The sequence below is a fragment of the Oxyura jamaicensis genome, chromosome 13, assembly GCF_011077185.1.
Source record: "Oxyura jamaicensis isolate SHBP4307 breed ruddy duck chromosome 13, BPBGC_Ojam_1.0, whole genome shotgun sequence".
In the NCBI taxonomy this organism is placed as follows: domain Eukaryota; kingdom Metazoa; phylum Chordata; class Aves; order Anseriformes; family Anatidae; genus Oxyura; species Oxyura jamaicensis.
In genome coordinates, this window is record NC_048905.1 from 13,904,065 (window position 1) to 13,929,613 (window position 25,549).

Genomic DNA, 25,549 nt, shown 5'->3' on the forward strand with positions numbered 1-25,549 from the left:
AGACATGGACCTCATCTGTCCACCCGCTGTCAGGCCATCGTATTGCATCCATCTGCTTCCTGGGCAGCTCAATAAAGCAAAAGGCATTTCTGGCTGGTTTTATGTCTGCAGGAGACCACTGGGCTCTGCCTCAGCAGCCTGAGGCGGGTGTTCCCGGGGGCTGTGGCCATGCAGCATCCCCCCTGCCAGAGCTTCTCTCCCCATCGCTCGGTATCATGCAGGCCCTCGCCTGCTTCCAGCCCCCAGCACTAAGCCATGGGGCCCTGCGGGGTTTTGGGGTACCGAGTGCTTCTTTCACCATGAAAGAGGACAGCGAGCACGTTCTCTCTCACAACAGGCAGAATATGCATTCAGGGCTTGCATGAAGACGGGGAGGGCTGAATGAAATCCTGTGGGGTTTCCATGGGTGTGGGAGCAGCTGTCTGTCTGTCCACTCCATGCTGTGGGCAAGACCTCTCAGCATGCCAGGAGCTGCCTGCGCCTGCCATTCCTGTGGTCAGGAGCATCCCTTCCACAGCCGCTACAACCAAGCACTTTTAAAAGCCTCTCGAGCCAGCCTTGGCGGCTTGTTCTCCCTGGAGATGCCCCGTGCCATCTGGAGAAGGCCCCCGCGATGCCGCTGCCCTCGCCCCAATTATTCATGCCGGGCCATCTGCAGCAGCCGTGTCTGTGGCACAGCTGAGCACGTGGTGCCAGCTCCCTCCCCGCGAGCCCAAGGTTTGGCTTCTGCTCATCCTGCTGATAAACTGCCCTTTGAAGCAGGCCTTGCAAGGGAATTTTAGGGTCTTTTCTGTAGCAAGGATAGCATGGGGATGCAGCGCTGTGTGGCCACGGTCCCATCTGCCACAGCCTCAGGGCTGGCGTGTGGAGGTCCCCCAGTCGTGTCCTCTCTCAGAGACCAGCTCTCATCTTGTGCCCAAAGCTTTCGCTCTTAAGCTAATTTTTGTACCACACGGGAACCCAAGCAAGGTGCAAGGCAATTTAAAATACTTATATTCCTTGTTTTTATAATGGTTTTACCAGATCAGCTACACCCGTACTTCCAGTTCTTTTTCGCTTGACTCCTGGTCCCCGCTGCTCACTCCAGCAGTTGCCATCTCACACACCCAAAGTGCTGGAGCTGCAGAGGGGCACAGTATTGCTCTTAAAATTAACACCAGCAGCATGTGTAGCAAAGAAGAACTAACTTGCAGCATACTTTTTTGCTGCATGATTTAGTCACATAGCATCAGGTCATAGGTCTGTATGACCCAGGAACCCAAGTTAATGAGAAAAACAGAAGTTGCTTTTTCATTGTGGTTCTGTAACTTCGTGAAGGTAGGGAAGGGATGAATGCTTTTGCTTTTGCATCTTGAAACCCTTCAGAGCGTGGAAGAGAAAACTCCTCTCTTTCCCATCCGCAGGTGATGTTGTGGATATCTACCAACGGGAGTTTCTGGCTCTCCGAGACCGACTGCACGCAGCCGAGCAGGAGAGCCTGAAGCGCTCCAAGGAGCTGAACCTGGTCCTGGAGGAGATCAAGCGAGCCATCTCGGAGAAGCAGGCCCTGCGGGATATCAACCGGACCTGGAGCAGCTTATCTGGTGAATAGCAGGAGCTGAGGATCTCGGGATGTTTTGAAGGTTGCTAGAGAGGAGGTAGAGAGGTGCGCGTGCGTGCAGGGCTGCAGGTAGGACGGTGCTCTTCTCCCTCCTGGCACCAGCAAATTGTGGGGCTCAGAGGGCTTGATTTGTTCTTTATTATTATTATTTAATGCAATGGACTTGCGAACTCTTAAACTCCTGTTTAATTACAGGTGCATATACATCATTAAACATTGATATTTGCCTCTGCCAGTGATATTTGCCAACTTGCTTGCTTATAGTTTTTTTTTCTTGCAAGTCATACATACCGTTTCCTATGGCTGTACTGAATCCATATGGAAAATGGGTATCTGAAGACATGGGAGAGGAAGGAGTTAGACTGGCTGAGCACCCCTTGCCAATTTATTTGTTCATTTTTTTTAAGTTGCTCAGTTGAAGAAAATTGGATCTCTCCAGAAAGATCTGATTTGGCCTTCAGTTGATCTTCATTCTCCCCCTTCCTTCCCAAATATTCTGGGACTTTTCTAAGGCTCTCATGGCTCCAGCTGAACTTTAATTGGGTTTGTGGTAGTGTGTTAAAGGTTGGCCTGATTTTTTTATAACCCAGCAGTAGTCTCGGGTGGCCAGGCTGCTCTAAAAAGGCTGTTTGCCTTGCAGTCTCTTCCTACATACGGTTCCTTGCGTATTGATTCCCTTTTCCTTTTTAAGACGAAACCAAGTTAAAACTGTGGAATATCACCAACAAGAATGTGCTGCACCTTCCCACCATCTTCCATCATTTGCCACATTTGCTGTCAAAGGAGAACAGTCTGCAGCCAGCCGTGCATGTGGGACAGGGGCGCACTGGAGGTAAATGGGAATTAGTGCTGCTTCTGGTGCTCTTCCTCTCAGCTGGTGCCTGTCCCTGCCCTTTCCTCCGGGCCTGGCTGCGGTGCGGAGATGAGCAGGACTGGAGGAATGGCTGCATGCATCATGCAAGCTTCCTTGGTGCAGCGGCACATGGGGTGGGTAAGCCATGTAGCCTCTGCGAGCCAGGATGTCTGGAGGATGTCTGTGCTCTTGAAATGTTCTCGGTGCTTCTCTCAGACGTTTTTTGCTGCTTTCCATCTCCAGAGCGCTCTGGGCTTTGCCTATAAGGTGGTCAGATGAAAGCACAGTTTGCAGTGCATTTTGTGGAGACCGTAACCTGTCTTAGGAGACAAATCCCACCTGGAGTAGGACTTTGGTACCCAGACAATTCACACCCCCACTCCCAAATCCCAACACAAAGACAAGCAGCCAACTGGTCCCTCCTAAACTGAGGTGCTTCATCCACGAGTGGGGGTTGGAGAACAAGGGTGGTCTTGAAATTACCATTTATGGGCTGGAAAGGCCATTGGGAGGGGAGGGATTTGGGGCAATTCTTAAAGCATCAGTCTTTGGGGGAGAAAAGAAGGAATCTCTGATTCCTTTCTATTTTTCATAAAGCAGTACAAAACCAAGTTTGCTGGCTGAATGGGCTCACCCAGAGTTAGGCATAACTAGGCTGCTCATGGCCATGAACACCTTGACACTCCCACGCCCCACATTTCCAAAATCAAGCCTCAGCAAGGCTGCCGGTGTGGGAGAGCCCTTGGCCAACCACCCCTGCAGGTGCTTGCAGGGACCGGGCAGTGCGTGGACAGCAGGTCCTGGCTGTCCTGGAAACATTTGGCCGTGATGGGTGCCCTGCCAGCCGGGTGCACTGGAGTGCTACTGGTTGTTACTGGGCTGGGGCACTTCAGTACAGGAGTCCCATGTGGCCCAGGCACCCACCAACCTGCTGAGCACCTTTGGGTTTTAATGACGGAGCCGGGCACCAAGCAGGAGAACCACGAGGCGGTCATGGGAACTGCGAGAAACATCTTGTCCCAGCACACCCCCTCTCTAAAATCTCTTCTTGGCCCTGGGCAGTGTCCGTCGTGATGGGAATCCCCAGCGTGAAGCGGGAGGTGCATTCCTACCTGACAGACACCCTCAGCTCCCTCATCTCCGAGCTCACGCAGCAGGAGAAGGAGGACTCGGTCATCGTCGTCCTCATCGCAGAGGTAAGACGGAGCTGGGCTGGGCCTGTTGATCCTGCTTCCCTGGCCACGTCCCATCCAGGCCTGCCAGACTGGGTGCCAAACAGGACGGCTGCATGCCCAGAGACTGGGTCTTGCTGGGGCAGATAGGGCAAGCCTTGGGCTGCTGTCCCACCAGGATCATTAGGTGCATTCCGCCCAAAATGAAGCCATGGTTCAGGCAGGGAAGGTCAGGGTGTGAGCAGGAAAATGCCTCACGTCGGCAGCTGCCGTGTGCTTTGATCTGGTCTCAATCATGACGCCTCTTTTGCAGGGTGCTGGACTGGTTGTTCCCAAAACAAGCTGGAGTGGCCCCATGGCCACAATTTCAGGGGTTCTCAGACCTCTTCCGCAGCAGCTTGGTTTCTCAGCCATACTTCTGAAATAGCTCTAACGCCTCTCTCCAGACCCAAGAGCCCACTTATTTGGGGCTGAGACTAATACGCTGCTTTGTACACCTGTCTGGAGCCCAGAATCAGTTGCTGAATCCAGAGGCTAAAAAGCCTTGATACATTAATCCACAAGAGCTGCTTTTATCTATGGGTTTAGATGGTTATTTTTCTCCATGGCTTTCCCCTCAGGATTATTTTTGTGAGCCTGAAATGCATTTGTCTTAATTTCCAGAAATCCAGTGAGGATGATAAACCTCAGTGGCGTGTTACTGGGAGCAGAACAAAGATAAACGCCTGCTTTTGCAGCCTCTTTACCCGTGATTTGATGTTTAGAGTCGTGTTTGGCTGTCGGGTCCCTGGCTGGTATTTCCATAACAGAGCTTGAGCCTAGTTTGTCCCCTCGAGAAAACCATCCCTTGTCACCGTTGCAGCGTGGAGACGTTGGCCTTGGCTGGTGACACACGTCCCCACATCACCCGTGTCACCTCCACCCGGTGACAGGGCAGCAGCAGCCAACCCCAGCTTCTTCACTGCTGCATCTGCAGATCCACCCGGACCCGCGGTCCCGGTCCTGTGATCAATGCAACCTCTCAGAACAATACAGCCGCCAGGAAACACACACGTTGCTGCTCCTGGGTCTCCTGCCCTTTGTTCTGGGGTTTGTTTTCCCAGTCACCCTGCAAATGTTTTCTGTCCCGTGCAGATAGCGCCTCGCAGCGCTGCCGACCTTTGCCTCCGAACCGCCGCAGGTTGCGGGGTGGGTTGTAGGAAAAAGCTGTTGTTTTAGGACAAAAAGTGTTGAAACAAACTTGAAATGAAAATGCAAGCATGTAAATAACCACCTGTTTTTCACAAGAGGGGTGGAGATCCTTTTCTGCTGAGAGTATTGTTTGGATGAAAGCCAGTGTGTATGAAAAAAAAGCAAATAGCCCAGTGGTTAATGCTTTGTGCAAACACCGGCAGGGGCAGAAGCACCAGGAGAGCAGGGGGTCAAGGCACAGGGTCTTGCATTTTCTGGTGTGCTTTGGCTCTGTGGTGGCTTGGCTAACACCAGCCCCAAAGGAGGGCTCGCAGGGCCTGTCAGAGCATTAAAAGGGAAAAAAGGAGACATAAAGATAAAGAATGATGACACCTGAGGTGCTGACAGTATGCCCGGGGAATATTCCAGGTGATTTCTAAAACACAGGGCAGGACAGGCTGAGGCCGACTGATCTAACACTGTTTAACTTTTGTTTTCAGACAGATGCGCAGTACACAGCTGGAGTGGCAGAAAATATCAAAAACTTGTAAGCATTTCTGAATGACTACGCTGGTATGGTCTGTGCCTGCCATGGCGCAGCTCCTTTAAGGAGAAAATACACACTTTTTGCAACCCTTTTGTATCGCTGTTGTTGTTTGCTTTGTTTTCTGTTCTGGACTGCCTTTGCTTTTGCTGCTTCTAGTTCTGCTTGTTCCAAAATGTGTCCCATATGTAGCTTCCAGTAGGCTGCTTTGTGCTTGCAGTATTTAACACACATGGCCGTGCCATTCCATTTGCTCTTTCTGTGCTGTGGCGTCACGAGAAGATGGATTATTTAGATTTACAGTAATCCTGGCAATTGTTTCCGTGCCTTGTGCAGCCCTCTACCTGCTCTGCAGAGTCAGAGCAACTGGGCAGCATGGCAAGCACATCCAAATGCTAGCGCCTTGGTTTGCTTTCAAAAATCCATGTTTGGTTTTTCTTCCCGCTCCAGCCTGTTTGTTTTTCCCATGTGCTAGGCGACAGTAACATTTTTCCCTCGCGCTAGCTGCAATTCACATCCCAGAGCCTCAGTGGCTTTTGCAGCGCCGTCGTTGCTTCATCTGGGGCTGCTTGGGCAGCAGCCGGTGGTGAACCATGAGCCGTGAGCCAGGCCAGGCACTGCCAGCATCAGAGCACAGAGGCAAAAGAAAAAACAGTGAGCGAAGAGGCTCTGCCCGCAGTCCAGCTCCTGAGATTGCATGTTTCCAAAGGATCACAGGAACCATAACATAAGAAGGAGGCTCCGAAGGGCAGCGTATCCTACCAGTGCCCGTCCCCGAGCCAATGATGGGCGAGGGGCTGGGACAAGCGAAGGGTTGTGTGCTGGGCACCGGGAGCAGAGCTGAAACAGAGCCCTCCATCTTGCTGTGCAGAAGCTGGCAGAGCTCCCTCCTCCTGCCTGCTGGCTGCGGGACGCACTTAGCGGGGATAATGGGCTGATTGTCTGCTGCAGCCTGATGAAATTACTGGGCGCTGCTGCAGCAAGTGCTCTGCGGAGATGGCCTGCAACTTTAATTGGCTTAATGATTTTATTTCTCTCCCCACCCCTGTTGGCTTACATTGTTTTTCTTCCAAATTGCACCGAGGTGGTGTGGGGACAGGGTGGGCCGAGCTCATGTTGCAGGAGGGGGAAAGCAGCCTCGCTGCAGGTTTTGTCAGCTTCTGTTTCGCTGCTGCCTGAGGAGGGGAAGGTTCGAAAATAGTTGGAAGACTTGCCAGTTCCAGGAGGGAATAAGGAAGGGAAAAATAAGTGAGAAGTTTTTGGCATTCTCACTGCTTTGTCTCCCTCTGCCACATCTCCCATCCTCCAGACTCTGCACAAACAAAGGAAATCAACCTTGCACCAAATGTTCTCAAAAAGGGCATTATAAAAATAACTGGTTTTCCTGCTTATCTCTGGCAGTTGCAGTAATCTCTGGGTATTGCTTGCAGCTCTTCTGTAGGTACATATTTTTCAGACAAATGAGATTTTTTTGTTGTTTGTGTTTGACCCTTTGTAGGCTTCTTAAACACATTACAGGGAAAATATATGCTGATTTTACCAGCATAGGAGATCTAGGTAGAACTCCTGCTGGCTGTCCTAACTACAGCACGGTGCAGTGCTTTAAGTAACTTATCAGAAACACATAACATAGTCTCTGCAAAATGGCTTTTAATTACTAACACATTCAGAAAATCCCTAAATGCCGGTAATGTCAGCAAGTCCTTCCTTTGCTGTGCCAGTCTGCCGGGCCCTTTAATCCTGTAGAGAGAACTTTTCTCTCTAAAGCTGCCCCGTGTTTTAATAAGTGCCATAAATACCAGGCAGTGCCTCTGGGACAAACTGTGGGCTGCTTGGGCAGAACTTTGGGCCAGTTTCTCAGTGTTCCCACTTCTGTCCTTTATCTCAGCTGTCCTGGGTGCTGGTACAGACCGCACCATGCCTGTGTGGCCATCATTTAGGCACGTGCTGGGACTCTGCCACCCACCAGGCAGCGCCACTTCTCTGCAGACCCTGTTGACCTTTCCAGTGGTCCCCTGCTTTCTCAGCACGCCAGCTTTGTAGCACTGCAGAAAGCACTGAGTAGTTCAGGGAAGCAGGGAAAATGGTTTCTCCACCAGTACCGAAAGTCATTTCCTCCTGCTGGCATCTGGAGCAGGCGGTGCACTTCGGGGTCACCTACAAAAATGATCTGTGCCACCAGCAGTCAGTGTGCGTGCCTGCAGGAGGAGGCAGGGATGCTGGGGGAGCACATGGGCTGCCAGAGGCCACGGGAGGGAGCGAGCAGGTTTAAATCTTGGTGACAGTCCCCGCTGCTGTCCTTCGGTGAGGGTGGAGGTGCATCGGCCGCTGGGGAGGTTGTTCTTAGAGGCTGCATTTTGTGTTTGGTTCTGCGGCTCAGTGTTTACCCAGTGAATTGGTCAATGAAATGGTATGTCAAGTGTGGAGATATTCATTCTCTGCTGCCTTTTTCCCTCAGATTCCCAAAGGAAATACACTCAGGTCTCCTGGAGGTAATTTCCCCCTCTCCACATTTCTATCCTGATTTCTCACACCTGCGAGAATCCTTTGGGGACCCCAAGGAAAGAGTCAGGTAAGAATCAAGGAGCTTAGGAGCAAGCAAACCCTGAATGAAATAACTGCAGCATCTCCCCTTCAGACTCCAGCAGGGAAAGCTCTTCTGCAGGTCCAGGCAAGGCCCCAAAACTGGCTTTATCCAGGGCCTGGAAGGACGCAGTGTGGGGGAATACAAGCTGGTGGCTGCAGCATTTCCATCACCAAGCAAGGGGGTGGCCTTAACCCAGCGCGTGCTCGTTTTGGCAGTCCTTGAGTTGTGCAGCAGCTCGGAGCGGATCATTTAGAGTCCAAAAGGAGCGACTGCATGCCACCCGCTCCTCCCAGCTGCCACCAGGCCTCCGTCAGCTTCCCTTTGCCTTTGTTGCAGGTGGAGGACCAAGCAGAACCTCGACTACTGCTTTTTAATGATGTACGCCCAGTCCAAAGGCATATATTACGTGCAGGTAGGTTTGGTGCTGGGGGCAGAGAGGAGGTGGGTGTACATGTGCACACTGCAGCTTGCACCCAGCTGAAGAAGTGCATGTCCTGGCGTGTGATGGAGCAGAGCTCACAGTAAAAGCTGGCCTCTGTGTCAGGCCCTACATCCTTGTCCATATTTTACATTGAATTACGTATTTTTTATTTTTAAAAGTTAATCTTCCATTTTTCTCATACTTCTTGGTTGCTTCACCCATTCCCGTGCGTGGCTGGGCTGAGCATGCCGGCCCCAGAGACTGCTTTCCAATGGGAGCGAGGCCCTGGCCAGTATGTGGCTGTGGAGGTGTGAGTCCTCCTGGGGCCTGCTCACGCACGGTGTCATGGTTTGTGGAGGAACATCTTCTAACCTGAACCTCTTCCAGCATTCATTCCTACCATCCATCCCTCCAGCTGACAGGAATAGGTGCTGCCAGACACTTGCTGTGTGTGAAGCATGGCTTGGCAGACGTGGCTGCTGAGCATTGTGATGGCCAGATAGTTTTCTAAGATGCTTCACACTTGGAGACCTCTTCTCTAGGGAGGGCAGGAGGCCTTGTTTTGTTTACCTGTTAGACTGGGTGAGGATCTGCTTGGAGAACCTTCCAAAACAAACTAGGTCTGCCAAAGCTTTCCTCTGCTCTGCAGCATGACTGCTCTGCGGAGAGGCTCTTACTGGAGCTTGGATGTGTCATTGGCACTGAGTGTCCCTTCCTCTTGCAGCTGGAGGACGATATCGTGGCCAAACCAAACTATCTCAGCACGATGAAGAACTTTGCCTTGCAGCAGCCCTCCGAGGAGTGGATGATCCTGGAGTTCTCTCAGCTGGGGTTTATCGGTAACGTCTCCCCCACGCCCCCATCCCAGCAGGCACAAACACCTGCTGGGTCCTGTAAGAAGTTAAGTTACTGGTCCAACACGTCTTCCCCATGAGATGGTCATGTACTTGGACTCAGTTCCTCCTTATTTTTGCAACAACACTTATTTTTGCACAGCGAAAAGGGCTCCTCCAAGTCACAGCTGATGCTGCTGATGCTCACTTTTAACAAAAATAAACCTGGTCGGTGGCCCACCAGACAGCCTGACAGCTTCGACGTGAGCAATAGCTTTTAGGCTGGATGGGATCTAGTGTTGCCTAACAGTGTACAAAAGGAAGTTTACATCAGCACTGAACTATTTTGGGAACAGCAGTACATGGTTGCAGTAGCAGCCTGATCTGTTATTCTGGATACTGGTTTGACTGGCTTAAAACTTCCAGTTTTCGGGGCAGGAAATGGTCTGTCCTACAGCTGGCTGAATGTTTTTCAGCCTTATTTCTCTCTGCTGAATGGAAGAGTTTTAGACCTTTTGGTACTGCTGTGACCTATGAGACACTCATGCTTTCTAGTTCTGCCATGAACATTAAATCCGGAGCTGTACTAGCAATGCCAGCAGTACTGGTACATAAAACAGAGCTGCATGTTATTTCGTTTACGTAGAGAGACAGACACATCTGACCTCCACAGCCCAGTCTCCCAAGTTTTTTCTTCCCAGCTCTCATTCTTGACTGTCTCCTGCAACAGCTGCTCTCTCTTCTCCCTTTTCTGTGCTTTAGGAAAAATGTTCAAGTCTCTGGATCTGAGCTTGATCGTGGAGTTCATACTGATGTTCTATAAGGACAAACCCATCGACTGGCTGCTGGATCACATCCTTTGGGTGAAAGTCTGCAACCCCGAGAAGGACGCAGTACGTAAATAGCCTCCATTAAAGAGAAAGCTCCTTTTGTGCGTGGGCAAGCATACCCTTGGTCTGTCCCTCCAGAGGTCATTTCTGCGAGCTCTGGAGCTAGCTGACTTTGCACCGAGCCTTGCTGCTCCTGTGGGCATCCTCGCGGATGGTGTAGGCCCAGGGAGTTCAGCCCTGTGTGGTCTGCAGCTGTCAGAAAAGGCGTTATGTCTGCGTCTGAGCACCCACAGGCTGATCCAGCGGTCCTGCAGCAGAGCAGCCGTCCTGGCACGCTGTACCCCAGAATAACCCTTGGCTGGGAGCTCACATACCATACCTGCCAGGAGCACGCGCGGGCTGCCCTCAGCTGACCCGCAGCCAGCCGCCCTGCTTCCTGGAGGTGCAGTGCTCACAGGCATCTCACTTGGGCTCCTGCTGGGGTGTGGAGCGGTGAAACGGGACCTGCTCCGTGCTCTGCTGCAGGCGGAGCAGGGTCTGTGTGACGCCTCGTGAATGGCAGCAGGAGAAACCCCTGTGCCCCGGGGGCGTTTGAAGCCAGAGCAGCAGCAGCAGGGGATGAAACTGAGTGGGAAGGGCAGAGGAAGAGTGAGAGCGAGCACGAGTGAGATGAGCTCACTACCAGCTCCCTCCCGTCTCCTCCCTGAGCATACTGTATTCACTCATGCGCTCTCCAACAGATAGTGAGCAGCTGAGTCGCAGTGGCCCGGAATAGTTTTAGTGCTTGGAGCCAGCAGCGTGGGAGGGACCTGCTGGCACATGCCAGGGCAAGCGGTGGCTCTTGGGACAATACTGCATTTATGCAGGAGGGTGGCAGGGCACCCTCAGGGTTCAGGGCTGTGTGCTCAGGTCTGGCAGAGCAGTCCCCAGGCATCTCTGGTGGCCCTTGGTGTCCCCAGAGCCACCACGGGCAGGATCAGGGCTTCAGGGTGCTGGGATGGAGCTGGGAAAGGTGCTGCTCCCTCTGCCCTTCCTTAAAGCCCCTGGCCCGAGCACTGGTTAAATGCGGGTCCTGCCTCACGGCCAGGTCTGCTCAGCTCCAGACTGGCAAAGTCCTCGTGAGGTTTTCCCAGGGGAACCTGCAAGCCTCTTAAATGTGTTGCCTTTTTAAAAATTAACCTACTTTCCGTGTGGATTTCTGGCTCCTTTTCCCCACTGTTTGCATGATTAACTCTGCACCGCGCCCTTTCAAACACTACTTTCACTCCTAAGTCCTATTGTGCAGAACCAAGTCGGTAGCGGTAAGGATTTGTCTTTTTGATTGAAAGTTTGTTTGACCTGAGCTCTCCCTAAGTGCTTTTTCTGCTCTGGATGTAGCCTGCTCTTTCTTTTTTCCCTAATTTTAGATTTACCTGGGGTAGAGCTGTGTGAAAGGATGACCTTGTTACCACCAGCTGAGCCATTCCCCCTCCCAGCTCCACTGGGGACAAAGTTGCTGCCAGCAAACGCTTCTTTAACAGTAGTAAAAGGGAGGAGGAGAAACCAGGGGATGTCGTAGCCCCCTCCTGTCCCCTTCCTCCTTCTCTGCCCACCCAGGGATGAGACCTGATGGTCTGGGGGGTGACGTTTGTTGTCACTGGCAATGAGCAGGGTCTCTCCTGTGAGCAGGGCTGGGTTTAATTTTCTAAAGTAACGTGAGCTGATTAGGGGATTATCTGCTGGTAGCTCGCAGGGGTGTGCTCGGGTTTTCCTGGCTCTGGGGCAGCTCAGTGTCACCCCCTCCCCACTATACCCAGCAGTGCCAGGCAAGTGAGATGGGGAAGGGGGGAAAAAATCAGCTCTATAGAAACCCTGGGCTCCCTGCTGCCGTTCCCCTCGCTGTGGCTCTACTCCACACTCTCAGGGCTTCCCCCCTTTGTCCTTTATTCCCTCTCCATCACCGCTCTCCCCATACCCCACGGAGAACTGCTGGCTGCAGCAGAGCTGCCTGTCCGGGTTCATTTGCGTGGTGGGATGGGTGTGAAACAGCCAAGGGCTTTCAGTGCCCAGCAAAACCTGCCAACCAACTGAAAACTGCCCAGCTGAGGAGAGACTGCAGCTGCTGCCTGTTAGGCTCTAAATACCCCAGCTTAGGCTCTAAGTATCCCAGTACTTACTGTCACTTCAGAGACCCTGGGCTCTGAGTCATAGAGAAAAAGCTTTCCAGATAAGCCAAGGACAAAAGAAACTAAATTCTCTGGCTGTCCCTACCTCGAAGCGCCCAGAGATTTGCTCATCGCTTGCCAAGATGTGCTTGGCGAGGAGATATTTGGCACTTGGGTCTGTGAACCCCAGTGATGACCAGCTAAGAGCCAAGGACAGGCTCCTCCAGAGCGCAATTAAAAGCCCTGGGGCCAAATTAAAGCCAAAATAACACAGGGAGCTATGCAGAGGGAGGGTGGGGTTCATCATCATGCCTCTTTTCTCTGAGGTTTGGTTGTGTGCCCGTCCCTTCCTCCGGTGGTGCTGGAGCATGGGGAGGTTGACACGGGGGGCACTGGGGGGTTTTTCCCGTTTCAGAAACACTGCGACAGGCAGAAGGCAAACCTGAGGATCCGCTTCAAGCCCTCGCTCTTCCAGCACGTGGGAACCCACTCCTCCTTGGCTGGGAAGATCCAGAAGCTGAAGGTGGGTACCAGGGCTGCCTGAGGACATCAGGGACAGCACCGTGGTGGCTGGCTTTCTGTGCAGTAATTGTATTTTATCCTGAATCACAGGGAGCTCAGCTAGCTCATCTAGCATTCTCAGGCACTGTGTGCCTTGGTGTGCTCCTGCCCTTCAGGGTGAGGAGGCACCAGCTCCTCTGCTCCTGCTCCCTGCCTGCTTCTCTGATACCATCAATAGACGTCACCTCAGCTGCTGCAAGCAAATAATGTTTTAAGGCCCTTAATAAGCTGCCCTCTCTTTTTCTGTCCCTCACTTGGCAGAGAGCTGTTGGGATGTAGGCTTCTGTGAAATTTTAGAGTTGTGTGTGAGTTCCCAGCCAAGAAGCAGAGACTGCACTGGGGGACAGGGAGCATTGGGCCGAGGAGCGTGCTGCAGGCAGAGCATGACCCTGTGTGTGTGTGTGCTTACACGTAGTTCCTCGTGGCTGAGAGCAGCGTATGACCCATTTCTGCCCTTTTGCTTTGTGTCCATCAAGGACAAAGACTTTGGCAAGCAAGCCCTGCGGAAAGAGCACGTCAACCCTCCTGCAGAGGTGAGCACCAGCCTGAAAACCTACCAGCACTTCACCTTGGAGAAGGCTTACCTGCAGGAGGACTTCTTCTGGGCCTTCACACCCACCGCTGGAGACTTCATCCGATTCAGATTCTTCAAACCACTCCGCATCGAAAGGCCAGTGTCTGGGGGGGCACGGAGCATGGAGATACTTCCCTTCTAAATTTCTTGTCCTCCCCCGGTATGGGTGTGCTCCCCAGGAGGAGGGCACAGTGATCTGCCAGGGGGAGGCAACTTCACCCTTCCTGGTGGGTCCACAGCTGCCAGACCCCTTTGCTTTCCTGAACTTCGGAGCAATCCACAATTTGCTAGTCATACAGAAGCTCTCCATCCCAAGCAGGCGCCCATGGGCTTTCCGGGAAGGTGCCTGTTCGGTTGGGATGTTTGATGGCTTGCCCAGAGTGAAAGATGTCACGTCTCTGTGCTCAGTGTGGTCTTCCATGGCTTTTGTCTCTGTCACAGGTTCTTCTTCCGCAGTGGGAACATCGAGCACCCAGAAGACAAACTCTTCAATACGACTGTGGAGGTTTTGCCGTTTGACGTAAGTGTTTTATTGAGAGCTGAGGTGGGGGTGGAGTGGGAAGGAAACTTGAGAGAAGGAAACTGTTGAAAGCTGTCAGGAAAACCTTCCCAAGACTTGAGTGCCTTCGGGAGGTGCTGGCGTCCTGATGGGGGTCACCCCTGGTGTGATGCCACCTTGGGAGCTGGGATGGGGTTGCCTCCAGAGGAGCCATCCCTGCCTGCAGAGAGATTTCCACATGGATGGGATGGTTGCAGAAGAAGGGACGGGTCAGGATGGTGCAGCTGAAGCAGCAGCAAACATCCTCTTGCTTTTGGGTTGCATGGTGCTGGGTGAGGGGCTGAGGTACCACGGGATGCTGTGGCCTTCTCAAAATGGCTGAGGGTGTTGTGGGGACAGCTCTGGGGTTACTGCTGTTGCTTGGGGCTTTGGGGTGTCTCTTGCCTCCAGCCCTGAGCAGAGCACTCCTCTCCATCCCGCAGAGCCTGCAGTCGGACAAGGAAACCTTGCAGGAGGGAAGAGGTACAGCTGTCAAATACCGCAGGACGTCAGATGGCTACATCCAGATAGGTACAGCAGGTGGCGGGGTGGAGAACATGCATCCCCTGTGCTCATCTTCAAGTGATTCAAGGCCATTATTTGTTTAGAAAATAAAACCAGCATTGAGCATAATTTCTGTGAAATTATCTCAACTGTACTTTACTGACAGCCACACTTGGTTTCAGCCTCTCCCTCTCATCTGGGTCCTGTGCTGGGCACAGAGGGGCCACAGTGTCCGTTTGTGGTCCCCTTGGCATTCGGGTCCAGCAGCCTCACTTCACCCCCTGTGCTCTCCCACCAGGCTCCTTCTCCAAGGGCGTTGCGGAAGGTGAAGTGGACCCGTCCTTCGGGCCGCTGGAAGCAATCCGGCTGTCCATCCAGACTGACTCCCCGGTGTGGATCATCTTGAGCGAGGTACGGGGCTGCTCCTCCCTGAGCGTTCAGCCTGGGGAGCCCTCAGTGCATCCACCCCAACCCCACATTCTCCAGCATCCAATGTGCACCACCTTATGTGGGTACCGTGCTGCAGTTGCACAGATGTGATTTTAGCCTTTCCTCTCCTTGCAGATTTTTATCAAAAAAGCAGAGTGAAGTGGGCATGACGAAGGATGGACATGTGTAGAGCCCGAGTCCTTCTCCCTCCCTTCCCTCTCCCTCCTCCCCGAGTCGGCCGTGGGTGTGCAGCGCCTCGCCGCCTGCTCCTGCCGAGACGTGGGGACCGCGATGCCAGCGAGACGTGTGCCTGGCTGCCAGGAGGAGCCGCACTCTGACATGCGGGTGCTGGATGGCCCTCGACACCCTGGCTTCAAGACCAGCACCAGTGCATGGTGCTGCAGGGCCAGGACAGACCTTCCTCTGGAAGAAGAGCAAAAGCGAAAACCAAGCTCTGCTGCGAAAGAAGGGTTGGCTTTGCTCTCCTGGGCAAGCCCCAGGTGCTCACTGCTCCTCCTGTGGGTGCATCGCCGATGTGCGCGGTGCCGCAGTCCCACCAACACGCGGGGCCATTTGGTGTCAGGATGAGTTTTAGCAGGCACAGAGACTAAAAGCACCTTCAGCTCAGGAAAGGGGCTGCTGGTGGCTGTATCTGGGGAGGAAGGGGGCCTGGAACAGTTTAGTCCTGCCCCTGCTTTGCAGGCTGATGCACAGGGTGCAGGATCACCAGGATGGAAACAGCCAGGGACTGACATCTGCATCACCTTGGTACAGGCACTGGTCCTGGCCACAGCTGAGGATTACACGAGGGTGAGGGCTGACCCTCCTGTGGTGGGGGAACGAATCTGAAAGGGGGTTGGAGCTATGAGTATGGCAGGGAAAAAAAAAATATATACGCCACACTGTGCCTGCCAGCATTGAACACAGCCCCTTAACTCATGGTGAAGTCTCCAGTGTCTTCATGCCTTGAGATTGAGTGCAGAAAACAGCTTTTTAAATAACTATTTCAGTTATTGATTGGTGTGAATTTTTGAGAAGAAAAAAAAAAAAAAAAGAAGCAGAAGTAGCCCAGTTCAAAAATAGTAGGGATTAGTGTAAATCCCAATGTCTCTTCAGCTATACACTGGAATGCATTATACTACTTTAATGTGCTGTATTTTTTATTATTGGATACATTTGATTTTTCAAGTACATCTCTCTATATAAATATATAAAATAATGTGCACTGTAATAAAAGCAAAATTTAAACCTTTGGTGCAGTGGTGAGAGTCACTCGCAGGGGGAGGCTCTGGGCCTGTGTCCTGTCCAGGACCAGTGGCTGGCAAGGCAAGATCATTCAAGTCAGGGGCAAGCCCTTTAGATTAATGTAAGGCTTTTTTTCCCTTCAGTTGTGGTGAGGTTTTAGACAAGTTTACGCACATTTTCCAATTAGTTTTATTCACAGTAGCTTTTCCCATACAACCCCCTGCCCATAAACCTCTGATGTTCTCACACCCAGTCCCCCCTCAAGCAAGTTTGAGGATCACAAATGATTTCTGTAGAGAAAAGGCATTTATTCTTTGTATCTCCATGGCATGACACACTCTGACAGGGATGACCACAGCAGCGGTGAGGAGTGATGACAGGGTGTAGGCTGGTTCATGAATCGAAGGCAGTTCAAGGCACAGAGCAGGATGGGGGGCCCGGGGGAGCTGAGGCCTCTCTCACCAGGCATTGAGCAGCTGGAGAGGCCATGCCAGTGCCCACGGGGAGGACGGAGGCAGCAGGAAATGTGCCAGGAGCCCAGCCACCGCCAGGCCCACCAGGAGCCACAGCAGCCGGGCACTGGCATAGAGTGGCCCCAACCTGTGCAAGGAAATGTCCCTGTTAGCCCCAGCAGGAAGGGTTTGGGCACCACGGGGCAGCATCTGAGGGGATGAGCAGCCCACACAGGGGTGGTGGCGGTATGGGGAATGTACAGGGTTGGGTTTGGGTGCTTGCAGCCCTGGCTGGGTACTCACCGTCCCTGCGCGGCCAACGCATAGCCTTGGAAGTAGCGGAATCGTGTGTAGAGGTACAGCATCCCACAGACTGCTGCGAGCCCTGCAGGGACACCAGGGATGGAACTGCCCCAAAATGTTCATGGAACACAGTGGGATGGGACTCAGGCACCAGGAGTTCAAATGGGGTTTCTTCCTTCACTTTCTGTGAGGGATGAGCTGCTCCATCCCCATGATAGCCCAAGTGCTTTCTCCTGGAACTTGCCTCTGGCTTCGGGTTTCCAGAGCTTACCTCCATCCTTCCTCCTCCATCCTTCCTCGTACTTTTGCTGCAGCTGAATCCCCTGCACCCACCCCATGTCAGTGAGAGGCTGGATTTTGGTTATTTACTGACAGAGCAACTCACTGGGAAGCTGCCACTGAAGCCGAGCAGCGTGCTGCTCCCAGCCCTGGCCTGAGTTTTCCAAGGAAAACACCACAGGGCTTGGCTGTGCCCTAGCAGAGGAGCAGGGGCTGCCGCTGCCACCACAGGAACGTCTCCATCCCACTGCATCCCTTCGGGTGAGGGGGAACTTTGCTTTCCCTGAGCAACAGCCTCTCGGTACAGAGAGGGCACCTCTGAGTCACAAGGGGATTTAAACTGGGATTTGTCCAACTGCACATGCTTTTTTGTTTGGTTGTTTTTGTTTTTTTTTTTTCCCTTACCTTGATGGAAGAAGATCCCAGCAACCCAGAGGAGTGAGATGAAGATGGGGAAGTACTCGGAGCAATTCACCCTGTGAGAAGTGGGGGGAAGTTAACCCGGCACCTGCACACATCAGAGACAGAGGCAAGCTTCACGTACACATGTGAGCAGGCTGAGGGAGAGGCCCCTGGCACCATGGTGCTGTTCCAGAAGAGCAGCAGCTGGGGCCATGCAGGCACTCACTGCCTATCCCGGAGGAGAAGCCAGGCAAGAAGGGACTGCCGGCTGCTGGGAGCTGCGCTGTGAGAGACGATGCCTTTTTGCTTCTTGATTTTTTTTCTACATTTTACAATGCCCTAAGCAATCTAATTTTAAATTTGGCCAAGAAGTCACTGAATCTCAGGGAATGGAGCCAGACTGGGAGCTGGAAAGTCTGAAGAAACCTACACTGCAAATGTAGTTAGAGCCTGAGCGAGAGGAGGCTGCCAGGTTTCCATAAGTAATAAATCAATACCTCCCACACACACACTTTTTTTTTTTTTGGAAGATATAAAAACAAATTATCCATTTGCATCCTTTTCCACAGGGAAAAGAATGAAGAAAGAAAAAATAAATAAATAAATAAATAAACACTAAGAAAAAATACCTTCTCCAGCCCCAGTTCTGAGGTCGCCTCCACCACAGACCGTAATGGAGTTTCTCAGCATTCCTTTAAAAGCTGCACCAGCGGCTACCCAGCTAGAAGAGACTGATGCTTCCTGCACAGGTTGGCTTTTCAGTGCATCACAAAAGGCCCAAGCGAGTGTTTTTGCCACTCCACAAATGTTTCCTGCCTGCTGGCAGGGAAATGCATCGGCTTTGTTCAGAATTTACCGCCGTGCTCAAACTACCTTTGAAAGCCACTCCAGCCAATTCCTTTCAGCTGCTTACGAAGCAGCATGACTGAGATGAAAGATGGAAGCTGGTGCTTGCTGGAAGCCAAAGGGATCTGTAAACGTTTCCAGTTTAGCCCCAGCATTTCTCACTCCATAGAAACAGAGGAAAAAGAAACAGCCCTCAGCATGGGCCCACAGGTGCTGACTTTCACAGTACAAGGGCTTTTTTTTTTTTTTAAAAAAAAAAAAAAAGGAAATAATAATAAGAAAAAAAAAAAAAAAAAAGTTGGTTCTGCCAGCGGGACCCTTTGCTTCAATTCAACAGCAAAAACATGCAAGCAAACACCAGGTTATTAATACAGCTTCAGCTATTCTCATTTTGGAGCCAACATTAATATTAAGCTTAATGATTGTAATGCATTGATGCTCAACACCTCTTCCATACAGCCATTAATTTTTAATTTGGCTGCCTCTCATGACAGCAGAATGAGGATTATCACAGACAGAAACACTCCAGCCGAAGTGCTGAAAACAAAAACCAGCCCAAGCAAGGCACCTGCTCGCTGCTTTGGCTGTCATACTGCTACATCTGCATGCAAAGCGTGAAAGGCAGTCTAGTATCAGCACAAATATGTGAAAAAGTGACTTTGGTCTTTCCTGGTAGTCACATTTGACTCAAGCCATATCTAGATGCAGTCACTGCAAACAAGTCGAAATCTTACTGAGCCCTGAAGATCCGCTCGAATTCAGGGTGACCTGTTGTCTCAGGAGGAGAGACCTTGTACTTCCGCCGAGCATAGATCACTTGCAGCGTAAAATAGGCTAAAAAAAAAAAAAAAAAAAAAAAAAGAACAACACACAAAAGGTAACAGTTTGGCAGTGTTTCATTTAGCCAGGCTTTATCTGGTTTGGAATCAAGCAAGCGGTTAGAGGAAAATGGCCAGTACCAGGTTCAGAGTCCAGGGCTGTCACACCTGACTGGAAATAAGAGTGCCATGTACTTCCTGCTTGATCTGGATGTGAATCCAGATTTGGTTAGCCACACAAAGCGCGTGTGGCACAGAGCTGATGCGCTGCCTGGCACTTTGCATAGCATCACACCCAGCCAGGCCCCGCAGGAAGGCCGGCACATCAAAAGCTCATGGACCCCCCTACCCCATCACAGAGCTATTCTTATTAAATCTTGCACTCTGGCTGAGGGTGTACTAATATCCTAAATACAATCTCACAGGAACATATAACACTTCCTGAGAGGCACAAAGCTTTTGTACAAGGATGGCACCCCACCACAGAGCAGCATCCAAGCCAGGAAGCACTGAAATGACATTAGGTCAACTGGGGATGCTCGTAATCATGGCATTATAAGGCAATGGGCAAGGGGGCAATTATTTCTTCCACTTCATTCCTGCAGGGTAGCCCCAAGGCAGGAGGCAATTTAAGGAGTTTAAGCACTGCCAACTACCACCACGAGCCTGCACCAAACGTGGGCCAAGGTACCACCGTGGTGCCTGCTACATCGCTCCTTTGCACATTTGTCGGGGACGTCAAAAGTCACTTCACAATGATGAGAAGTTGTTAACATGAAGGCTTGGACCGTTCCATTATTTGATGGATGTTATTCTCACAGGGGCTTGTTATGTTTCAAGTATTTTTTTTAAGGTGCACTACTACATTTTGCTTTTATGGAAATTGAGGATTTTCATATAAGAGAAAATTAAATTATAAAAACAATTACTTTGGTGGCTGCGGCAACATGCTGCTAAGCAAGTCACTTGGATTAGCAAGGTCCTGATGTTGCTTATGCTCACAGGGCACTGCAAAGACAGACAAGGAGTCTGCAAGGACTGTGCTGTGGACTGTCTTGTTCTAAGAAAGAGAATAAAAGCAGAGCAGCAGAATAGAGAAAAAAGAGACAGATGTTGCAAGATTAAGGATGAGAGATCCATGCACGCCTGCAGAAAAGCATTGGAACATATGTAGAGGAAAAGGGAATGAGAAATGTAAATAACCTGATGCTCTGAGACCTGAGTATTAAACAACGTATTATCCATTTCAGGATATGCACATTCTAGTGTCTTCCACACAGTATGCGATGGCACAGCCCTAAACACGAGGTGCTGGAAAGAAAGGCAGAAGAAACAAAGCCACTTCCCCACCCCCCGATTTGTTTGCAGTATCTTGGTAAAGGCTGCAGGCGAGGACATCATCCTGCCTCTGAGATACAGGACGTGCAACACCATATCCACCCTGCAGACCAGACAGATAGGGCTGCAGCAATGCAGAGAGTCAGCGGTGGCTGGCGGAGTGCTGATAAACGATTATGGAAGCGTGATCCATCTCGTTACCTCTTCCCATCAGACAAGCACACCTCTCCTACACAGATATTTTATGCTTTTGGTGACTTTTCCCAGACACCACCAAGGTAAAGGTACTGCACCCCATGCAGCTCTGCCATGGGGCATAAGCCTGGCTGTGCTGGGCAATGATCTTCATCCTGCTTTGTATCATCTGTGCTCTTCTTAACAGAGCATTCTTCAGACCCACGAGCACTTTAGGAGCTATTTAAAGCCCAAACTCTCCATCAATTCTAATCTTAACATCTTGTTTGAATATTTGCCCCTGTAGACAAGCAATTCCTGCAAGATCCCTTATGCTTGGAGATGGATAACACATAGAACACCCAAGAGGAGCAGAAGTTTTTTGGAGCCTGGCTGGCTGTCTTCCAAACCAGGTGTATGGCAGAGTGCAAGGATGAAGATTCACCCTCCGAAAGCAGCAATTCTCAGAATGAGGTGCTGAAAAAACACACCGCACAAAACCTCTCAGAAGGGACTAATAGGAAAGAGTGATCGGTCTGTTCTGCAGAAGCCTTCAGACAGGCTTTCTATGATTCACGTCTTCTAATTAAACTCCTGTATGGATTCCCAAGTGGCTCAGAGGGGCTTGAGCTCTCCCTTCACATTATTCACACTGAGAAACGTCAACAAGAGCTCCGTTCTCTATTTGATTATGTCCACAAACTTGTCTAACCTTATTACGGCTGATATCTCTATCACATTTGAATGATCCTGGCAAAACAAGCTCTATGGGGACTGACAGACGGTGACATTGCATAAGCTTTATTTCCTTTGAAGCCATACTAAAAAGGGAAAAAAAGAACCAAGTCTGGCAGCAGCGTTCTCATCCCAGGCACAGCGCTCAGCCCAGGGCCAGAGCACGCACTGATGGAGCGCTGCGCTCAGAGCTTTGCTAAATTGATCCTAACTAAATTAAAAAGGGGAAAATTAATTAAAAGAATGTGGAAACTGTGTGCTCTCAGAAAAAAAATGAGGGGGGGGAAAACAACAAATCGACCAGTCCTTTACTAAGCCCAGCTATTAAATTAAGTCTCCTACATAACCTGTGACAGAAGAACATTTGTATGTATCGTGTGTGTCACTGTTCCACTTCTCTGCCTTCCCAAAATCGATCTCAGATCTGTAATCCACATACAGAATAGCCTTGCAGAAGAAGCAGGGGAAGCTACCGCACAGCTCTGCATCGAGGTGATGTTAGCACACACATTTCTTAACTGTGGAGAGGAAGGAAGAAACCCTCTTAGTTTGTAATTGCTCCCCGGCTTCCCAAGCAGAGACGGTAAGCTAGGCTACTTTGTCCGACCTAACGAAGGTGGAGGGTGCCCTGCTTGCTATTTGTCTGCTGACTTCACACCGACCTGTGGTTTGCATGGTGTGGAAGTGTGAAGTGCCAAGGGCTGCAACCTTTCTTAAACTTAAAGTTCTCATAAAACAAATGTATTTGAGAGGAAGCTGCTATATAGGGGTCAGCTACCGAGTAAATTTTTTGAGGAAAATTAGTGATGATTCAGAAATCAGAAATTCTTTTCTTCAAGCAGCATATTCATGTTTTAGATAGTGCTTAGCCTAAGAGATGTATCACCCGGCAGCTAAATCAGGCTGCTCGGAGAATCACATCCATCCCTCTGTGAGCAAAGAGGTGCAACAGCTCCAAGGTGAATGAATTCAGTAACAAAAAAACAACAGTAGAAGAACAACCACCTTTCCATGTAGAAAGGTGAAGACTTGAACGAAAGGGGGGCACCGTCCCCAGGGCAGGGTGGGTGTCCCCCTCCCGCAGCCCCAGGGCCACCTTTGCCCCCAGCTAAAGGCACGGCACGGACAGAGCCCGGCAGCACCGCTGAGACAGGAGCAGCTCGGGCTGCTTCTTTCTGAGCGGGCTGGAATGGACGCGTCTACTCCAACTAAGAAAATTCACTCTGAGTTTCTTTGAGGATGTTTGCATCTATTTCTAACTGAAACGGCTCATGTTAGTTTCCAAATGACTGTGTAGCATCAGCTCATCTTGTCAGCTGCTCCTCGCAGGGAAGGAGCCCGCGTGCACACGATGCTCTTTCCACACACCTGATACTGTCTCGGATGCTGACCTCAACAGTGAGCCAGCCCACCTTTAGTTTGGGCTCCTACCTCCAGCCAATACAAACTTCAGGTGTTAAAATTCCATCACAAAACATTTCAAACATTCAATTGTTCCAATTGTTCTACGTTTAAAAGTAAAACTGAGGTTTTGTTTCCTTCTAGAATGCCGGCTGCGAGGTTTGCACATCATTTTGGTCCCTAATAAATAACGAGCTTGCTCACGCGTAACACTTCCACCTTGAACAGCCAAAAGATCTGCATCATTTTCCCCTGCTGGGCAGCAGCACCTTCCATCCCACACAGATTGCGAGCGAAATACAACCAAGTTCCACCCAGTTCAGCACAATTAGCTGATACCTAACCGATCCGGAGGACATTTACCTTGCTCCAGGACTCCCAGCACCGTGACAGCGGCCAGCAGGTCAATCTCATTTCTCATGGTGCTCTCTGGAGCAGAGCAGGGATGGAGCATGAGGAGCACGGCTGCTCGCTGCTTCCCTCTTCCACCCTCCCGCTAGTGCACGCTCTACAGCGGAGCCAGCTTCTTGCCCTGCAGTGACACATTTCCTCCACAGCCCGTTAACTCTCCCCTGGCCACAAACCCTCCCGAAGCACCCATCCGACACTTCCTACGAGTGCCATTCGCTGAGCCATGGAGCAGCACGAGTTTTGTTGCACTCAAACTGAAATTCTTGCAATTACCGATTTCGTACCCAGGTCGCTTTGTCTATTACCAGCGATTGAAAGATTATGGGAAAACTGCCAGGCCATTTATTGCTAGCTTTAATCAGTTCCAAAGCAGCTAAATTACGTGCAAGGGTGTAAAAATATTAACAAGGGTTTACAAATTCATGACTTGGCCTGCTGCTCCTATTCCAAGTACTAGAGTTGACCACATGAAAGATTTTCAAGGCTTTAGCTGGAAAATTATTTTAATTATTACTGGATTCTACATGCAGATGAGCATTCAGATGCTTAGCTTATTAAATATTAATATAAGTTTACACAGTACAGCCCTTTTCTGTTACTTTTTTTTTTTTTTTCTGTAGTTTTCTGGTGTTTTTAAAATTCTGCAGTACTGATATTTTTCTGGCTAAAATGCAGAATAGAAGTTCTGAGTTCAAAAAGGGTGGCTGCACAGGATAAAGAAATGCCTAGCTCAGAAATATTACAAAAACATCAGAATTATAAATGTGAAATGTGAAGCTTGAAGAACAGCAGTGTTTTATAGCCCTAAATAATCTCTTCTTGGGTGAAAAGAGCAAAATACACATTGGCTCAAAAAGTTATGAATGTGCTCTAAAACACTGAATATAGATAAAAGGCTACTATGATTTTAAATACCAGCTTTAAATTTTTAAATACCACTTTAAATACCAAAAAGGAGGGAAAAAAAAAAAAAAAAAAAAAAAAAAGGTTTCATTCATTATCAGCTAAAGGTTTTCCTTAATTTTTAACTTTTTATTGAGAGAGGCTGCAGGAAAGGGCTGAGCTGTTCTCTCTGCACAGCCACACGCTCACACACAGTCTCAGCACAGAATTTGTGCACAGCACCAACAAGAAATGAACAGACCTGCCGCTTCCCCCAAGCAGGATGCCACAAGTTCTTACTTCTGCTTTGGATCTTCACCTCCTCAAAACCCCACTGCGACAGTTTATCAAGTTGATAACTTCCAAGTCAGCTTATTCGAATATGCAGTTGGTACTCTTCTGGCAAAACACGTAAAATACAGCAAAACCACTACCTCTGCAAAACATGGTAAGATTTTTGACCCTGCAGGCTGCCAGCAGACCCAGACCGAAGGTTAATTTTTATACTTCTATTTAACAGAACCTGCTGGCGATCCTTGATTTCATACAGGGTGTCTAATACAGAAGCCGGAGCGGAAATGTCAATAGAAGCCTAACTTCCACTTACCTCATTTTAACAAACAGTTCGGGTTTTAGAAAACACTTCCATTATGGATTGACGCTAGCCTTAAGAAAAACAAATCAATAATAAAACAGATTGGTTTCTGAGCAGAGGTTGATCCCAAGCTGCCGCTGACTCTGTAAAATCTTTGGAAAAACACATACACGCACTGAACAGGATGACAGTTTGGGAAACTTGATTTCCTCAACATTAAATTCAGCAAAGTACTTTTGATGGGAAAATGAATCAGAAGTTACAACTTAGCAGTTCCCCGCAGGCCAGGAGCAGCCCAGCTTGGTATTATTATTTAACTTCTTCTTACTTTTGCTTCTCTATAAGCATCTGAAGTTACACGTTTCCTCCTCCTCCAAACACAACCCAAAGGTGTAAAAGAATAGGAAATACACTCAAGCAATTCAGAAAGCTCCTTGTGAAAATATCTGATGGCTCTGAGCTGGAGCCTTAAACACAACGGCCATACAACGAGACACCAAGTTCAATGCTTGGAGAATTGTCCTTCGACGTTTAAAGCTGACTAATTTTTTTCCTACACAGAAGGATGCTTGAAATTACTGTAACCTGTACGATGAACGCAGCCTTAGCAAGAAGCTTGTCACACTTTTCAGATTCTTCTTTATCACTACTGCTACATCCGTGGTTGTGGAGAAAGATCCGAGATGGTAGTTTAAAACTTAAGATTAGATATAATCAGTTAAAAGGTACACTTGACAAACAGGAAATAGTACATCACTGAATTTGTGTGTTTGCTGTGAGTGGCATGATTCACTTTTAAGAGAATTGCTTTGAAATGTTCAAGTAATTCATCAAGCAATAGCCGGTTAACAAGAACACACCAATACCCTAACACACTTCCACTGAAAGCCAAGACTCTTCCGGATGCT

At 50.0% G+C, this 25,549-nt stretch overlaps 2 protein-coding genes across 2 annotated transcripts; one reads left to right on the plus strand and one right to left on the minus strand.

Moving 5' to 3' along the window:
• Positions 1-215: 215 nt before the first annotated feature.
• On the plus strand, positions 216-16,008 carry MGAT4B (alpha-1,3-mannosyl-glycoprotein 4-beta-N-acetylglucosaminyltransferase B). Its single transcript, XM_035338951.1, has 15 exons — positions 216-278; positions 1,322-1,583; positions 2,292-2,432; positions 3,516-3,649; positions 5,296-5,342; positions 7,798-7,911; positions 8,263-8,338; positions 9,072-9,186; positions 9,943-10,073; positions 12,570-12,677; positions 13,192-13,385; positions 13,731-13,809; positions 14,271-14,358; positions 14,630-14,742; positions 14,896-16,008. The coding sequence occupies exons 1-15, from the start codon at positions 216-218 to the stop codon at positions 14,917-14,919; spliced, it is 1,689 nt and encodes a 562-aa protein (XP_035194842.1). The 3' UTR covers positions 14,920-16,008.
• Positions 16,009-16,023: 15 nt separating this feature from the next.
• On the minus strand, positions 16,024-24,019 carry LOC118173776 (leukotriene C4 synthase-like). The gene is made up of 5 exons (XM_035338630.1): positions 23,117-24,019; positions 19,022-19,121; positions 17,445-17,515; positions 16,761-16,842; positions 16,024-16,605 (listed from the first exon to the last, which is right to left on the minus strand). The coding sequence occupies exons 1-5, from the start codon at positions 23,205-23,207 to the stop codon at positions 16,464-16,466; spliced, it is 486 nt and encodes a 161-aa protein (XP_035194521.1). The 5' UTR covers positions 23,208-24,019; the 3' UTR covers positions 16,024-16,463.
• Between the last annotated feature and the right edge of the window lie 1,530 nt (positions 24,020-25,549).

Coding starts and splice junctions, on each gene's coding strand:
- MGAT4B (XM_035338951.1), top strand. CDS start 216: ATGCAGGCCCTCGCCTGCTTCCAGCCCCCAGCACTAAGCCATGGGGCC. Junction 5,343..7,797: donor GCAGAAAATATCAAAAACTT/GTAAGCATTTCT, acceptor TTTTTCCCTCAG/ATTCCCAAAGGAAATACACT. Junction 12,678..13,191: donor GGAAGATCCAGAAGCTGAAG/GTGGGTACCAGG, acceptor GTGTCCATCAAG/GACAAAGACTTTGGCAAGCA.
- LOC118173776 (XM_035338630.1), bottom strand. CDS start 23,207: ATGCTCCATCCCTGCTCTGCTCCAGAGAGCACCATGAGAAATGAGATT. Junction 19,122..23,116: donor GCTGGGAGTCCTGGAGCAAG/GTAAATGTCCTC, acceptor TTTTTTTTTTAG/CCTATTTTACGCTGCAAGTG. Junction 16,606..16,760: donor GCGTTGGCCGCGCAGGGACG/GTGAGTACCCAG, acceptor TTCCTTGCACAG/GTTGGGGCCACTCTATGCCA.